General features: G+C 45.2%; 2 protein-coding genes across 20 annotated transcripts in view; one reads left to right on the top strand and one right to left on the bottom strand.

Moving 5' to 3' along the window:
• The window catches only part of EML5 (EMAP like 5), a 160065-nt gene extending 149502 nt beyond the window's left edge, over positions 1 to 10563 (top strand). For 7 of the 10 annotated variants that reach the window (XM_027552678.1, XM_027552677.1, XM_027552675.1 and 4 more), the window contains 8 exons: positions 526 to 640; positions 2781 to 2969; positions 3129 to 3301; positions 5007 to 5169; positions 5466 to 5569; positions 6305 to 6458; positions 6922 to 7022; positions 7297 to 10563. In XM_027552678.1, the coding sequence (XP_027408479.1) occupies positions 526 to 640; positions 2781 to 2969; positions 3129 to 3301; positions 5007 to 5169; positions 5466 to 5569; positions 6305 to 6458; positions 6922 to 7022; positions 7297 to 7333 (1036 nt within the window). In that variant the 3' untranslated portion in view covers positions 7334 to 10563. Of the gene's footprint in view, positions 1 to 525; positions 641 to 2780; positions 2970 to 3128; positions 3302 to 5006; positions 5170 to 5465; positions 5570 to 6304; positions 6459 to 6921; positions 7023 to 7296 lie in introns of those variants that run through there. The other 3 variants (XM_027552681.1, XM_027552679.1, XM_027552682.1) reach the window with 3 other exon arrangements.
• A 383-nt stretch (positions 10564 to 10946) lies between these two features.
• The window catches only part of ZC3H14 (zinc finger CCCH-type containing 14), a 41683-nt gene continuing 35203 nt past the window's right edge, over positions 10947 to 17426 (bottom strand). For all 10 annotated transcript variants that reach the window (XM_027552683.1, XM_027552691.1, XM_027552692.1 and 7 more), the window contains 5 exons: positions 13932 to 14052; positions 13158 to 13294; positions 12807 to 12895; positions 11713 to 11819; positions 10947 to 11224 (listed from right to left, as the gene is read on the bottom strand). In XM_027552683.1, coding sequence (XP_027408484.1) covers positions 11218 to 11224; positions 11713 to 11819; positions 12807 to 12895; positions 13158 to 13294; positions 13932 to 14052 — 461 coding nt within the window. In that variant the 3' untranslated portion in view covers positions 10947 to 11217. The remainder of the gene's footprint in view (positions 11225 to 11712; positions 11820 to 12806; positions 12896 to 13157; positions 13295 to 13931; positions 14053 to 17426) is intronic.

The raw sequence follows: 17426 nt of genomic DNA, 5'->3' as shown, positions 1-17426 counted from the left end.
AATAATAGGCGGAAAGAAATGTGCCCTTTTGGCCCTGAAAATATATTCTGTAGCATAGCAGTGCTAATCCTGTTATCTAACCTTACATTTCCATTTTCCTCCTACCATTGAGTCATTTTGGGGACTTCCCTGGAGATCCAGTGGTTAGGACTTGATGCTTTCACTTCTGTGGCCTGGGTTCAATCCCTAGTGGGCGAACTAAGATCCCGCAAGCCACGTGGCATGGCCAGAAAAAAAGAATCATTTCGCGCATTTCCTTGGTAAAAAGTATTATGAGAGTAAAAGGTACAAATGGCGAGGACAGACTAAGCAGGCTTATGCTGACATCGGAAACATTAATTTCCATAGAATTTGCTTGAACTGAATGCTTGAGACCCAGTGTGTTTTAAAATTGCCATAGAAAGTTAGAGTAATGTAAAGACTGGAGTGTCTTTTAGCGTTCTGCTTGTAGTCTGTTTATAATGAAAAGTATCTGTAAGCGCCAACAGTAAGTGTGTCTTCTGGTCTGGGCGGTTCTTTTCTCAGGTCAAAGGAGGGAGGAGCCGTCAAGCTGTGGGACCAGGAGCTGAGGCGGTGTCGTGCCTTCCGGCTGGAGACGGGCCAGGCCAGCGACTGCGTGCGCTCCGTGTGCAGAGGCAAGGTGCGCCCCGCGCCTCTCGCCCCGCAGCTCGCGGGACAGCGCTGCAAAGATGCGCCGTCCAGCTTCCCTGCCTCTTCTCTGCTACTTGGTTTGCAGAAAGACAAGCTGCTGCTCCCCTAAGCTCTGTATCTATATAGCGCCTCGTTTTCTTGAATCCACTCTGGTAGACGGTTGAATTTCTTTGCCAGTTGACTCGTTTTGATTAAGGCAGCTGTCTCCATTTGATGAAAAACCACACATTGCTCTAAAACCCTTTGACTACACATGCACTCACAGTGTGTTTATGAAATGCATATATGTGTTATCCTTAGTCTATTAAATATTAGGTATGCTTACTTTCATTTACAGTTACTTTTAACTAAAATTCAGTACTTTCTTCCCATATCCCAATGCACTTACTCCTCCTGGAGATTTTTAGACTGCGATACACAGTCAACGTCAAAACTTGGAGGACTGGAGAAGCGAGGCCTGCGGCGGTCAGCGTGGCCTAGCGCCTGGCCGAGTGCCCCTGGGGCGCGCGTCTGGCCATAGAAAGCTTTGCGTGAGCTGATGCCTGGCTTGCTGCTAGATCAGTCCAGGCGACGACTTCTCTGAGAGCAGGTGGTTTTGGCTTGGATGCAGATCCAGTGTGTGGGTGCTGAGTTCAGGAGTGCTTCCCACACAGCACCAAGGAATTCTCCAGCGTCCATAATTCAACTATATCCTGAAAGTATCTACCAGAGAAAGCCTCAGGTTCCACAGGAGATTGGAGGCTCAGTCCTGCCAGACTGGCCCGCCCCACAGCCCTTCAGATGCCAAGCTGTTACTGCCTGTACCTCTGGTCAGCTGTCGTTTGGAGGTTCCCACAATTCTTCTTGGACTTAAGACACCAGTCAGTCACCTGTGCCCTGACCCACGGGCTATAAATGAGAGAGTTGTACGGCCCCTCCTCGGGTTCAGTTAACTTGCTTGAGCGGCTCACTGAACTCAGAGACGTGTTCCTTACTGGGTCGCCAGTTTACTGTAAAGGGTGTAGCTCGGGCACAGCCAGACGTGGAGCTGCCCGGCGTGACGTACATGGAGCGGTGTGGAGCTTCAGACCCGCAGCCTGCATCTCCCCTTGTTCACCAGCCCGAAAGCGCTCCAAACCCTGGCCTTTGTGGAGGCTTCTTACGCAGTCTTGACTGATTAACTCTTTCACTATCGGTCAACATCAGCCCCTCTCCCATCGCCGAGGTGTGGGAAAGAGAGAGTGAAAGTGCCAGGCTGTCTCTAAGCACACGGGTCTGCCGTCAACCACCCCCTTACGTGAGGTCCAGGTGTCACCTGATTAGCATAAAAGATACCTATCTTATTCATCACCCAGGGAATTCTAAGGGTTGTAGAAGCTTCCCCAGTGGCTCAGCTGATAAAGAATCCACCTGCAATGCAGGAGACCTGGGTTTGATTCCTGGTTCAGGAAGGTCTCCTGGAGGAGGGCACGGCAACCCACTCCTGTCTTCTTGCCTGGAGAATCCCATGGACAGAGGAGCCTGGCGGGCTGTAGTCCACGGGGTCGCAGAGTCAGACTTTCACTTTCAGGAGCTTTATGCCAGTAACTGGGAACAAGACCAGACATACTGAGTGTCTGCAAGTTGAGGTTTTTCGATTTTAAGGTAATGCAAGTGATACACATTCAGTGGAAAGCATGCTTCGGATGTTTGGTTTTGCTCTCCCCAGCCAGCGACCTCTGGTGCAGTCTTCTCGTGACGCAGGGCAGCACAGCCACAGCTCCCAGTCAGCACGCAGTCCCGGGATCAGCAGTTCCCCTACAGCGACTGTCTGTGCCAAGGCAGTCACACTGTTCTTCACTTTGAGGACAGGACTCAGTGAGCAACGCGAGGCGTCCAGCATGTTGCTACAGAATGGGCTTAGCTAAGCGTCCTGCGTGTGTGAGGCAGGCCGGGCTGTCGCGCTTGGTAGGTTAGGTGTGTGAAGTGCACTTCTGACATTTTCACCTTGCGACGGGCTTATCAGAGGCAGCCCCGCTGCAGCTTGAGGAGGGTGTGTGCATTTCCTGCTGCAGGTCGCAGCATCGCAGAGGTCGGCAGGCCATCCTGGGGTTGCTGAGAGCGGCCGCTGTGGTGGTCCAGTAACTGTTTTGGCCCCACTTGTGTTTCAGGGCAAGATACTGGTAGGGACAAGGAGCGCTGAAATCATTGAAGTTGGAGAGAAGAACGCGGCGTGCAGTGTGCTGGTGAGCGGGCACGTGGACGGCCCTGTGTGGGGACTCGCCACCCACCCCTCCAGGGACTTCTTCCTGTCCGCTGCGGAAGACGGGACAGTGAGGCTCTGGGACATTGCCGACAGAGTGCGTGCAGCTTTTCAAAGATGTTATGGTTTCTAAGCAGCAGAGTCCTAAATTGCACTTAGCAAGTTCACAACTGTGTGGAGAATTTGGGGGAGACTGTTTACTTTGTAAGCTCTCTACTTAATGTCATTCTCTCTGACCCCCCTGGTTCTGATGCAGAAGATGCTGAACAAAGTGAATCTGGGACACGCCGCTCGTACCGTATGCTACAGTCCGGAAGGGGACATGGTGGCCATTGGGATGAAAAACGGAGAATTTATCATTTTACTTGTGAGCTCCCTAAAGATATGGGGAAAGAAGAGAGACAGACGGTGTGCGATCCATGACATCAGGTCAGTCAGCCAGCGGAATGGGGTGTCTAGGGTGTTCTCTAACTGGTCCAGCTTGAACTTGGAGAAAAGGTCCTTAGTGCCTGTAGCATCTCACCCCCCAGAAACTGGGCGCTGAGACCTGGCTGCTCATGTGCGTGCCTGCTTCTCCGTTCTGAGTCACGGGTCTGCTGGGCCACAGCACCTTGTGGCAGCAAGTCCTCGGGGATGCTCGATGAACACGTGTCCAGCAAGCTCATCTCCCCAAGCCTTACCTTTCACCTGCCCTTTGAAAGCCTGCAAAGTTCGGGAATTCCCTGGCAGCCCAGTGGTCAAGATTGGGCACTTTCACTGCCACGGCCTGGGTTCAGTCCCTGGTCGGGGAATTAGGGTACCTCAAGCAGCATGGCACAGTGAAAAAAACCTGGAAAATGAAAACCCCTAACATCTCTTACAAAGACTAGAAAATTAAAACTTTAAACCGCAAACACCTTTTACTTCTCTTAATCTCTACTGAATATATAGTTCATTCCTTTAATCCATTGTCACTGAACATCTGTGCTCCAGAATCTGCATTAAAATTTTTCTGGAGCCTTTTTCAGTGCTTAAGCTTTTGTTACCGGTGGTTACTGTTTACTGAACCCGGGACTTCCCAGGTGGCGCTAGTGGTAAGTGCCCGAAGTGTAGACCTGGGCTCGGTCCTGGGTTGGGAAGATCCCCTGGAGGAGGGCATGGCCACCCACTCCAGTCTTCTTGCCTGGAGAATCCCATGGACAGAGGGGCCTGGTGGGCTACAGTCCACGGGGTCGCAGAGTCGGACACGACTGAAGTGACCTTAGCACGCGTGCACACTGTTTACTGAGCACTTGTGTGATCAACACAGAACACTGGACCCAGGTCTGTCAGAACTTGCACTCTTTTTACCAGTAAGACCGTTTTTACAGTTGACACCTTCCTCAGGATGTCAGTATATAAAACAGTAATTATGGCTTCTCTAAGCCCTCCAGTGTTCCGAAGGTATGTCAGCAAGACCATGGAGCACTTTCAAAACACCAAACCATATGGCTTCACGTGATCACTAGGCAAATAGTACTTTCTGTATTTATGTGGCAGATAGTATTTTATTTAAAAATAACTTCTTCCAAGCTCCAAGTTGCATCCCTTCATCTAATAGCCCGACATGAGTTAAGCTGGTCTGTGTCCCTTGCTGTTAAGATACAGTCTTCGCAGATAAAAGAATCCTATCTTACTGAATTATGTAACTTAGTAATATATGTAAATTGTTAGTGGTTTTTTAAAAGCTGAGATATTTTTAAAGATGAAATCAGATGAAAAATCAGGAACCACTTAACACTGACGTAAAATATAAACCTGTTCATATAAAACAAATATGGTATCAGTCTACAAAATCTCTTTTGCCTATCAGGTAAATCTGAGGCCGAATCACACACTCTCGTCTTGAATACTTACTAAGGACTAAGCAGGAAGCCACTGGTCTAAGCTGGTTTTAGTTAATGCGGCTTCGAGGGGCCCAAGCTGTGGCGCCCGGGCTGAGCTGCCCCGAGGCATGTGGGATTCGTGTCCAGACCAGGGATCTGAGCTGCGTCCCCTGCACTGGGAGGTGGATTCTCGGCCCCTGGGCTACCAGGGAGGCCCCGTCAATGTTTACACTGCTGTACTCCATGTGGTCTAATGCGTCTTTGCATGTCATCTCTTGTTGTATGTTCAGATTTAGTCCAGATTCCCGGTTTCTAGCAGTGGGTTCCAGTGAGAATTCAGTGGATTTTTATGACCTAACACTGGGCCCCACCCTTAACAGAATCAGCTACTGCAAAGACATCCCAAGCTTCGTCATTCAGATGGACTTCTCTGCAGACGGCAGACACCTCCAGGTACAGCACGCACACTGCACTTCTGAGTAGTTCCGCTTTTCCACGGTTAGTGCTTCTGAGACTCCTGCTCCCAGCTCAGCTCTTGCCTTTCATTCACTACCACTGCGCAGTTTCTGCATAATTCCTTACCAATCTGTTCTTCTGAGTCCTTTTGCTCAGATTTTTATAGTCATCTTTTAGTCTTAATTACATTAGAAGTGTAAATCAAGTAGCATTTTGCCAGTATACTATGAACTATTTCTGGATTTTTACTTCTCACATGATGGGATTCTTGTTCCATTTTAATATTATGAAAGGTCTCCACTGGTTGCTATAAACGGCATGTCTATGAAGTGCCTTCAGGAAAACACCTTATGGATCAGGCTGCCATTGACAGAATCACTTGGGCTACATGGACTAGGTAAATATTTCGTGTCTTCAGAAGGGAAGAACTAACTGAAAGTCAGGAAAGTTAGAAAATCCTATTTCTGAACAGCTAGAGCCATTCGCCGAGGGAAAGTAACTGAGTTTTAAGTTTTTGTTACCATCTTGAATTCTTCCTAAGAAAATGATATACTCAGGGTGGGACCCCTCTTGATCAAGTATATTTCTATGTCAGTTCATTTAATTAAAGGAAATCAAAGTTGTGACTTTAAAGATACCATGATATTTCCTTAAGTAGGTTTAATAACAAACAGAAACATGTATTGTTAGGCAATAGTATTATTTCTCTTTCTATAGGAATGTTATTGATAGCAGCTGTTAGAAATGAAACCTTATGAATGGGTTCAAAGTTGCTGGCTGTGGAAGTTAACCATCAGTAACCATCAGTGAAAATGAAAGATGCCATCAAATTCCTATAGCATAAACACTTGATTTTTAAAATAGTTCTGTCAGCTACTGTAAAGTATTAATTGAATTTTTGAAAGATTGTTTAGTCTATAAACCCTTAAAACTGTAAAATTTCAAAAAGAAAAGGTGTATGTGTGGGGGACTCACATCCCAGGAGAAATTCAGGCTTCCAGGTAATGCCTTTTCATAATTTATTCTTATATCTACATAATGTAATTAGGTAGAGATTAATTACCATGAAACTTTTTCAGTATGGTAAACCTGTGTTTGCTATGGTGGGTTTTTTTTTATTCCTTCTCTGTAGTATTCTAGGAGATGAAGTTATGGGAATCTGGTCCAGACACGCTGAGAAAGCAGATGTCAGCTGTGCCTGTGTCTCTCGTTCAGGAATCAGCCTGGTAACGGGAGATGACTTTGGCATGGTTAAGTTATTTGACTTCCCATGTCCTGAAAAATTTGTAAGTTTATCTTGGGTTTAGTATTTTATGTAACTTTACCCCCAATTTACTTTTAATCATTAGTACATTTTCCCACATACTATGTGCTAAAATATATTGTCCTCTCATGATTTGAAAATATTTTGAAATTTGTGATTCTAAACTTTGTTCCAAGCTTCCTAAATCCATTAATCTGAAATAAAAGCGGTTAGAAATCATCTCCCCTTCCCTCAAGTCACGCCGTCTCTCAGACAACCCTAACAAAGCTGCACTCAGCCTTTTACCAGCTTTAATCCACCTGTTACCAAACTGCAAGTGCTTTTCAATGCAGACCCATCATTCTGAAAAAAACATTTAATCAATAGCTGCGGTCCAAACTGCTTCCTCTCCAGTCTTTGTGATGGAGATGGTGGTTCCTGATAGAAAGAACTTTGACTTCTGTGTCTGTCACACACGCTGAGCCTTGGTCTTTATTGTTTTTTAGGCAAAACACAAAAGGTTCCTGGGGCACTCACCCCACGTGGCGAACATCCGATTCACCAGCGGTGATCGACACGTTGTTAGTGCTGGCGGTGATGACTGCAGGTTGGTGACATTCTCAGCCCAAGATACGCCAGCTTACTAGTTAAGAGATTTAATGTCACTTCTTCTGACAGGTTCATTGTATGGACTCAGCTAGTCAACATCATTAAGGTAGCAAAACCAGATGGCTCTTTGGAGTTTGTATACTGTGTAAATAGAGAATAAAAGGACTTTAAAAGGAAAGATTTTATGCATGTATGATTTGAAAGCTTAATTGAAAAACTGTTCTGAGAATCTAGAAATATCATGAACTCACTGCTGTTTTTTCTGATTGCAGTTTATTTGTCTGGAAATGTGTACATATGCCTCACTGAAAGATACGGATGCTGAGAAGATTCTGTAAATTAACAGCCTTGAGAAAAGCAGGACTACACAAGCGGAAAAAATAATCAGAACCAAGCCCTGCGCAGTCAAGTGGTGCTAACTTAAGACTGAAACAGGGATAAATGCCCAAACTTGTCAAAATGAAGACTGATCGGTTCAAAATATTTGTAATATGCACAAGGTAACTGTCCATAATCCACACACTGCCAGGTAATCCCATGTCAAGAAAGGATTAAATGAACCGATGGTGACAGCCAGCCTCCATTCTGGGGAGTATGCAGATCTGGCAGCCCTGCTGGGGAGGTTTGGGAGGCAGAGCTCCTCAAAAAAACGAACCAAAACCTTAAAAACCCAACTTGGATAATTTTCATCCTCTTTTTTAGCAAAAATTTTTTTGAATTTTTATTTTCAAGATTCAACTGTTTAGTATTTTATCCTTGGTTTACATAAGGAAATATACCATCACCCTAAAAAGGATGTTTCTAAAAGGCAAACATTATTTTCCCTAAGAAAACATACAGGAGGTCTACTGGAGAATATAATGCTTCCTAAGCGTTAATAAAGAACATTTTTCTCCTGCAAGTTTTAAATTCAAGAACAAATCCCAAGGCAGTAGTATACGATCACTACATTTTCATTTCTGAGCTGTCACTCTTAACATCCAGAATTCATCTCTGTAACTCAAACAGTAGAACGTGATTATAGCCTCATTAATGAAAAAGTATGATAAACATCATTTCCAGTGATGTACAGTTTAAGGTTTTAGACAGTAGTACTATTTAACTGGGAGAGAATGCTGAGTATTTAAAGATGCAATCTAATAGAAACATTTAACATGGAAACTAAAGCATTAAATTCACATTTACAAAGTTACACAATTTAGTAACTATTGAAATAAAATTTTTATAGCCTTTTTTTCTATGGAAAAATTTTGTTTAATGTATGCCACCCCATAGGCGGACTTCCAGTGAGTATCAGTCCACTTATATAACTCGTCTACAATTCTTCCTTGGTGGACTGGGGCTGAACCTTAGGTCTTTACTCCTGTTCCCTTTAAATGCTGCCAAAGATCAGTACTTGCCATTCAGGAACTTCCTATTTAGCTTCTCTCTAGTTTCCTGAGGACTGGAAATTATGCAGACTGCTATTTAAAAATATATTTTTCTAAGTATGAAGAAGTTTAAGATGCGCTATTGGTCCTGTGGATTTTTATTTTCACGTGTGATTATCTTTGTGTGCAATAGAGCCTTTCGGGTTCTGGTCATCTGTCTCCTATGTGCAATACCCTGTAAATATTAAAACCAGAAAAGGCCGAGTTACATCATGGAAGCCCAACCAGTGACTGAACCTGGTCGGTTTTAGAGCTCTGAACAGCTGCGTCTGAAGGACTGACTGGGGTGTTCGTTTAAGAAGCTTGAAACCCTAAGATCATTCTCTCTCATTTTCGTGTCAATGGATTCTCTTAAATTAAGCCCAATTTGATGAAACACTAATATTTAAAGCTTCTATAGGAGCAGTCAATAAGTTAAAGCTAAAAATTCCCCTGAAGCACACTCCCCCCTCTATTTGAGGCGGGTGCAGCTTCAAATGTTCCTTGGGTCAAGTTTACCTGCTTTTGCCTGAAGAGAAATTTCAGTCTCATTACAGCGCAGGCAGAAACTCCAGCCGTAATCGTGGAACCACACAGATGACCTGCTTTAAGCAAGCAGGAAGATGACCTGCTTCCCCTGCGCCGTCCTTCTCCCCGCGGGCGGCGGCCTCAATCCCTGCTGTCCGAGTCCTGACATGGTCCCACGGAGTTCAGTCGTCAGCCCACAACTGCCGTCCTCACACCAACCATCAACTGAGGCCAGGTGAACAGCCGGGACAGGCCGCGTGCATTACACCGTTTATTTTTAACCCAAAGGGTTGTTCCCGTGTGCAGTACTGACTGAGCCCTCCCCTGGCACCGCTGGCTGCCTCTCTGTAGGGAAACGCATGCCCAGACATCCTGGTGCCACTCACGGCCACCTCTGCTCCCTTCTTTTTCTGTGAACTTTTTTGATGGTGGTTCATTTTGGACCAAGTTATAGTGAACCTCTGCCTGCCCATAAAGCATAGCCCCTGAAAGATGCAACTCTTAATGTGTCTCCTTAAACAGAAAAAAATCTGATTTCAGCACGTTATTTCCTCACAAAACGGTTGAACTAAATCACTTGAGCTCTTGTCTCCCGCTTACATTCTTTACAGTGAAATTATGAGAATACAAATATACTCCATTTATGAGCACTGATACTAAAAAGTCTGTTTAAATTTCTGTAAATACAATTTAAAACAAATTTCTTCTGCAGAAATAAAGCATCTCAAGTCAACACTCGAATGAACAAATACCTTAGATTCGGTGGAGTAAACTTTTTAGAATGAAGTGGAATTGCATTTCAGCCAAGGCTACCAACACGAGAGCCTTACGTACGCCCTTGTGTACTCTCTTGCTTGTTCTGATGTTTCAAGTCTTATAAGCTCAGCAAATTGCAACTTAGAAGATGGTTTAATAACTGGTTAATTCTTTCTTCTTCCAACAGCAAAGAGTTGGCCACAAGGCTGCAGGTTTTAGCATCTGAAACATGGACTTTTACACACATGTAGTTTTATTATCCCTTTATCTCTTGGATGTATGACTAATAAGCATGTCAAACAACTTTTTTTTATATAGTTTAATTTGGTCCTTAGAATATTTTGATCTTTACTATCCTTTCTGCATTAACTCTTTTTTTCTAACCAACTTTTAGTTTTACTTTTTGAAAAGTTACATTGTCTTTAAAAATCAGTGAGCTGTTATTTAATTCTAAAGCATTCGACACTTCTTGCCTTAACAATTCTAAAACCACACACACAAAACTCTGCATTTTCACTCAGTTCCCAAAAGCCTAGTCCTGTTTTGCAGCTGACCCATCTGATCTCTGTAATTATAGACTGTCATTTCAAATACACTATTTAAATCTAATTTTTACATTTAAAAACTATCTTCAGTAATTATATTTTCTGTGGAGTTATTTGAGAATGTTATTTTTCAGAACGTGAGAATATGTATGTATAGCTGTCATCTTGTGAGTTAAAGTTTGTTCTGATAACCTTATGTATATACTTGTAAAAAATTTTTGTATAATTTTGTGATAATGTAGATCCCCAAAATACTTATTTAAAAAGCATACGTTAACAGTAAATGCAAGCATTTTAAGGAGCTGTTCCTATTTTTTGCCTTTGCCATTCCAACCACGTTCATCCTGCACACCCCCCTCACTCACCCTTTCTCAGAAGCAAGGGAGCAGGTATTTGGGAGCCGTTCACCAAAGCAGCACTCAACTCAAAAAGCCTTCATAGTCATGCTTTTCAGGCTAAAGTCACTTTAAAGAGCAGGACTGAATAACTGTTTTATGCCACCTCAGCACTTTGGGCCACTCTTGTCTTCTGGGGAGTCGGAACGTGAGAGCAGCCATCCAACTTCTGGAATAAGGACCCTCCCCTCACACAGCACTCTCCACACTGCACTGCTGGGCCTCGGCTGGATCAGCAGTAGCAACAGTGAAGGCACCACGTTGTAAATTCTGATACCTGAACACAGAGTACAAACGCGCCTCAAGTGTTTTAATAGATTTCAGCTTCTCCTTAAACTGTCTTTGCAGTCAAAACAAAACAACAAAAAAAGACCCAATGTTAAAATCACTTAATAAACTTACAAACTTGAAAAATTAGACACTTCAGATAGGCAATAAACTTCATATTATGAAAGCAATATATTCCAAGTTTCAAAGATTTGACAAATTCTGTAGAATGTCTTTCATCAGCAGGTGGAAACTCTCAAACGCCACACTCTTCTGTCAGGCAGGACTGGGTGTCAGTCACTGAATAAACAAAACCAAAAGTTTTTCAATTAGCTGCTTTAATTAACGTCAGTTAATAGAAGTTGAGTATTTTCAGACATTTGCTCTACAGATTACAATGTAAAGATAAAGTTTGTAAAAGAATAAATTATATAAGGTACATAAAAGATACTAATATATGCATTTAAATGTAAGGGTCACAGTAAAACATTTTGAAACTTAATTTCAACGTTTAACAATGTCTAAGAAAACTGATGTGAAAGTTTGTGATCTGAAGGCCTTGAGCTCACAGAGTGTGTTCAGAAGTTAAAGTCTGAGGCAAACAAGCAATTGCTGAATCAAACAAAATTTGGTTTATGTAGTAAATTATTTTGCCAAAGACCCTTAAGTGAACAGCAGACAAAAAGTGATGCTCCCCCCAAATTTGTATGCTTACAAATGTAAGAAAGTACTACATATACTAGAAAAGCATTTGAAATGACATTAGGAAAACTACTTCTAACCTTTACCTGGTCTGAGGTCGAATCCATTTCAAGGCATGCCGTGGTGGTACGGTGATGGTGGGATGGTAGAACGCACAGTCAGGCCGCGTACACTGAGTGTTAAATCTACAGTGCTGAAGACAGAGAGCAGTTTCAACAACACCTGCAAAGCTAACGCAGAAACCCACAGCCCCCTGGGGTGACAGGAGCCAGCCTGGAAGGGCAACGGGGCAGCAGACACAGACTGTTCACATTTCCTTTACTACTACTGAAGCCCTCAAACAGGCACGCCCACCAAGACAAAATCCTAATCGAAGAATAACAAGGTAAACTTCAAAAGGACGCTGAGCGTATAACAGAGTTCCTCTCACTCCTGTAATAACCACTTGCCCATCCTGCCCAGCACCCCCCATCTTCACCCTCATCTGCGTCCCACTGCAGCTGGGGAACTGAAGGCCTCTCACGTGGCCACTAGGCTGCCTTTCAAAGAGAAGGTGATTCATGCCGAGCAGCCAGACAGCTGGAGACGCATCGACCAACTGTGGGTACCCGTGTGGACTACAGATGGCGTCACTGAGCACCGCTGCGCCTCAGCGCCTCCCGTCTGGCATGAGGGTGGGGAGGGGGACACACGTTTGGGGCAAAGAAGAGCGGAACCCGACGAGCAGCAGGGAGCGCCCCTCTCCCGGGACGGGAGGCTGCTGCGCTGGGCCGCTCAGTCGCGTCCGAGTCCCTGCGACCCCACTGACTGCAGCCCACAGGCTCTTCTGTCCGTGGGAGTCTCCGGGCAAGAATACCGCAGTAGGTTGCCATGCCCTCCTCCAGGGGGTCTTCCTGACACAGGGATGGAACCCGGGTCTCCTGCTTGGCAAGTGGGTCTTTACCGTCTGAGCCCACGGGAGGTTAGTCTACTAACATTAAACCAGTTCAGACAACTGGGCCTAACGGGCCACACACAGGCTCAGGGACAACTAGGGAATAACTTAAAGGTCTTAAAAACCATGACGTTAACTTTTAACAAAAAAGTTAAACTGGGAAAGAAAAAAAAAGGAAGACAACATATAGTTTGCTAGTGAACAAGCTGCCACTAAATTCCTTTTTGGGAAGGTGAAAGTTCTTACTTTGGGATGATAGAAGGGACACTCCATTTTCTTACACGCTGGGAAGTAGCGGCACAGCTGACTACTGGAAGGCGGTGCTGGTGCTGTGACTGCGGACAGAGATGAGATTTGGCAAAATAATTTTCAGTGCAGTTTGTGGATGTTTTTATGGGAACTACTTTAAAAAATGGACATTTATAATATTCACTACTCAAGATCCAACACTTTAGAATGCTACAGAATGGACACACCTGTTCTGTAAAACTAGTTAACTGATTCTTACACAATGACCTCAAACTATTTCTTTTTAATTCAGTTCACAGTCACAAAACTTTCCCCTCTTCACTCAAATGCAGAAGTGCAGTCACTGACCTGGTTTTGGAGGCAGTCCTGGGGTTCTTCGGCTCATGTGAGTGAAGGGACAGTCTGGTTTAGTACATTTTGCATCGTATTTACAATTTGGATGAACAAACAGACACTTCTCAGCAAATTTACAATTGGGAAAGGCTCTATAAAACAAAATAAAACGTATTATTCACATTTAATCTCCCAAATACATGGTTTTTTTGTAGAGATGGTCCATTGTGCTCTTAATTCCATCACTACTTGTTTTGAGAAACACTGAAGTAACAAGAAAAAAAAAGCAAACTCCCATTTCTAAATGACGCCAGACATCAAAACAGGGCACAAATGCCTACTTCAAGGCCTGGGGGAATCACAGACTTTCATCTCAAGCCAAGTCACCATGAGAGACAGAAGTGTTTCTTGGGACAAGAAGAGACACCGTCTACTCTGTAACTGAGGTCTCTCTAACACTTTATGCAGCAGGGCGTTTGCTACCACCAGTGCGTCCTGGCAAAACTCTTGTTAGCTTTTGCCCTGCTTCATCTTAAACTCCCAAGGCCAAACCTGTCTGTTACTCCTTCAATGTACAGAATCCTCAAACCCAGAAGTTTAAGCACCTCAAGAGGCACAGAGGCGACCCCTGCCGCCTCGCGCTCAGACGACACCAGTGTGCGCTGTCCTGGAGGGCTCACAAGTGCCTCCGCTGCACGCAGTTACAAAGCCCACGCCTGGTCACAGGAGCGCCAGGAGGCTCTCCCGAGGAAGGGACCTGAAAGCCAGGCGCGAGCTGCTGCGACTCACTTGCAAGGCGACACGGGGTGATGGTAAGCGCACTCGTCCCCGTTCTTGCAGGCAGGCCAGTACTTGCAGCGCTCCAGCAGCTTCTCCGGCTTCTGCGCCACGCTCAGCTCGCTCATCTCAGCTACAGAGGGGAACGAACCAAAAGTCTTTCACTTATTATAACCAACTCAGGACGTGACCCCTTTAGTAAACTTCCCTCAACACCCAGTCTTAGAGCCTTACGTTCCATGTCTACAGTAACACAAAACAAATGAGTCCAAATAATACAACTAGAATCTTAGAAAGATTACTAGGATGTAGACTAGTATTCTCAACGGGAAGAGGAAAGCGGACAGGGACGCTCAACAAGAGTCAGTTCTCCCTGAAGAACTCCAATTCTCAGAATTATTTCAGCTGAATGAAGATTAAAAGAGAAAAGAGTGTCAACTAGGGAACCAATAAAATGAAATGGGAACTGGAAACACGAGGAGATAAAAGCGTGCACGAATTCTCATGTTCAGGTCAGGACAGTCAGTGTCTACAAACAAGTGTCCCCACTCGCCGAGGCATGCGCAGTTTTCTAGGTACAGGTGATAAATTCACATCAATGGACAAAGGAAGGCAAAGATTCTGCCCAAAGCGTCACAAATGTCCTAGGACCTAGAGGGGCCCAGAGGATCACTTAACAGATCAGCGTGAGGCTGTCCAGATGTGAGGTGACGATGGAAGAAAGCCTCACGGAGGAAACCTGCTCAGAAGAGCGGTGGGGAGAGCACACGTGTGACCCCGAGGTGCTGCTCAGCACCACCCCTCCCGGGCGCGTCAAACGACACCCTCAACGACGCTGATGTCAGCAAACGGTACTCGTGCCACCAGACTGCGCCCGACTCAGGAAGCAAACACCTTTTCGTCTGGGATCTAAACTCTACTCTGTTTTTGGGCTGAGCTGTGCGGCATGTAGGATCTCCACTCCCCGATCAGGGAGGGAACCCAGGCCCCTGCAGTGGGAGCTGGGAGTCCTAACGACTGGACGGTCAGTGAAGTCCCCTATGCCATCTAATTTTTAAATGACAGCAACTAACTGAAACTTAAAACACAGAATAAACCAAGTAACACCTGAAGACCATAATGAGATGCCAGCTACTGATCCGACACCCTAGGAAAAAAACCCAAGGGTCTTACTAACAAATTTCTCATTCATGTTTATGAGAGCAAACAGCACTTCAACCACACCACCGAGTCCTCCTGCAGCTCAAACCTGGCTCTGTCGCTGACCGGCTGAGCTAGACACCCTGGGCGTGTGCTCCAACATCTCCGAACTCCTGTTTCCTCATCTAAACCAAGAGAAACTGTCTTCCTTAGAGCTTTGTGATTCCATGGAAACAAGAACGTAGCACAGGCAATCGATCAAAGGCAGTTCCACAGCCAGTTTAAGGAGTACTTCCTGCTCCAGCGCGCCCACCTCCATCTTCAAGAACGAGAACACGGCACAGAGCCTGGCCCTGAAGCCTACCACGAGCACCCCCAGACTGCCAAGACTGCGTCCACGTGCCTTTAAACTCAGTGAAGGTCATTATCTAGCTCCAGGATAGAAAAGTATCCTTAGTCTCAAATTACGATAGTCTGGAAGGAAGGGTTTTCTCCAATTATTAATTTTTTTTTTTGATGTGTAATTCCTGCAGAGAAAATGTGTTTCACCTTCCCCTCCTAAAGAACATGCTTTAAACTCTGGCATATACATGAGAACCCAGACATTAAGAGAATACCCAAGAGCAGGGTGTTCTGGAAACGGAGTAAAGTAGCTCCTGACAGCTCTCAGGAGCAACACTAAGAAGTTAGACACTGGACAAGGACAGTATCTTTCTGACAAAAAAATGTCATACATACACAAAGTTCAGAAGATGGCGGAGGAAGAGGACGGGGAGACCACTTTCTCCCCCACAGATTTGTCAAAATAACATTTAAATGCTGAGCAAATCCATAAAACAACTTCTGAATGCCGGCAGAGGACAGTATGCACCCAGAAAGGCAGCCCAGTGTCTTCGAAAGGAGATGTTTTATCAACGGTGCTGTGCAGATGGAGAAGTCTTGAAACTACTGTAAAAATAAGACTTAAAACCAGAAGCAGGAGGCTTAAGTCCAAATCCTGAGAACACCAGAGAACTCCTGACTCCAGGGAACATGAATCAACAGGAGCTCATCAAACGCCTCCACACCTACACTGAAACCAAGCACCACCCAAGGGCCAACAAGTTCCAGAGCAAGACATACCACGCAAATTTCTCCAGCAACACAGGAACACAGCCCTGAGCTTCAATATACAGGCTGCCCAAAGGGACTCCAAACCCACTGACATCTCATAACTCATTACTGGACACTTCATTGCACTCCAGAGGGAAGAAATCCAGCTCCACCCACCAGAACACCCACACAAGCTTCCCTAACCAGGAAACCTTGACAAGCCACCCGTACAACCCCACCCACAGTGAGGAAACGCCACAAAGTTCACAACTCTGGTTTTCTCTAACGTTTACTTCATAAGCTATGAACACTCTTCCTGTTTAAGTTTTAAGAGGCAAATTCACTTTTTATCGCAAAGTATAAAATCTGGGCTGCCGTGAAAGGCCAGCCAGGGTGGCTTAAAACAGCCGCTGCGATTGGTGGCATCCTTGAAACACTGGACAGGAAAGCAACTACCGAGTGTCAAACCCCCACCCGGGCGGGCAGAGCAGGCCGGACGAGAGCCTCCTGATGGGGCCTTCTCGGCCTCCCTGCGTCCTCCGCCACAGAGCTCTGCCTTTGAGCAGGAGCGAGAAACTGAGAGGCCCGGGTCAAAGCCGTGAAGGCAGCGCCCCATCACAGGCGTCTCCGTGACGGCCACAGCACCGCGCAGCCTGAGGAACAGCTTCCGCTACCCAGAGGGTCACTGCTGTGGCGCATACACCAATAAAGCTGCACACGCATGTCTACGTTTAAACCAAATTAGACCTGAAACTGCGTTTCTCGCGTGGCTCAGGGGTAAAGAATCCACGTGCCAGTGCAGGAGACGCCAGTTCCATCCCTGGGTCGGGAAGATCCCCTGGAGGAGGGCATGGCAACCCACTCCAGTATTCTTGCCTAGAGAATCCCATGGACAGAGGAGCCAGGGGGGCTACAGTCCGTGGGGTCACAAAGAGTCAGATGCGACTTGGCAACTAAACAAGACCCTAAGGTACCAAAAATTAAACTACCAAACTGAAATCCAAAGTACTAAAACACTGAAATCTTCTCATATTTTAAACAAAATATACGGGGTCAAGAAATCTGAACTGCCTGACTACTGCAGTTATCACCTCTGTTATTAACACGTACAATTTTTCTTCCTTTGAAAGAAAAGTCAAGATTTTATAACTCACTCCACCAATCAGAACTGATTCACAGCACTCCACTTTGTTCAAGATAGCAGCAATATGTCCTTTGCTCACTGACGATCTCCCCCTAAAGGCTATTTTTAGTGACTAAAAAAGGTATTTAATA

The sequence above is a fragment of the Bos indicus x Bos taurus genome, chromosome 10 (genome assembly GCF_003369695.1).
Source record: "Bos indicus x Bos taurus breed Angus x Brahman F1 hybrid chromosome 10, Bos_hybrid_MaternalHap_v2.0, whole genome shotgun sequence".
In the NCBI taxonomy this organism is placed as follows: Eukaryota; Metazoa; Chordata; class Mammalia; order Artiodactyla; family Bovidae; genus Bos; species Bos indicus x Bos taurus.
Note: the sequence above shows the minus strand (reverse complement) of the source record. Positions and strands in the feature narration are given on the sequence as shown.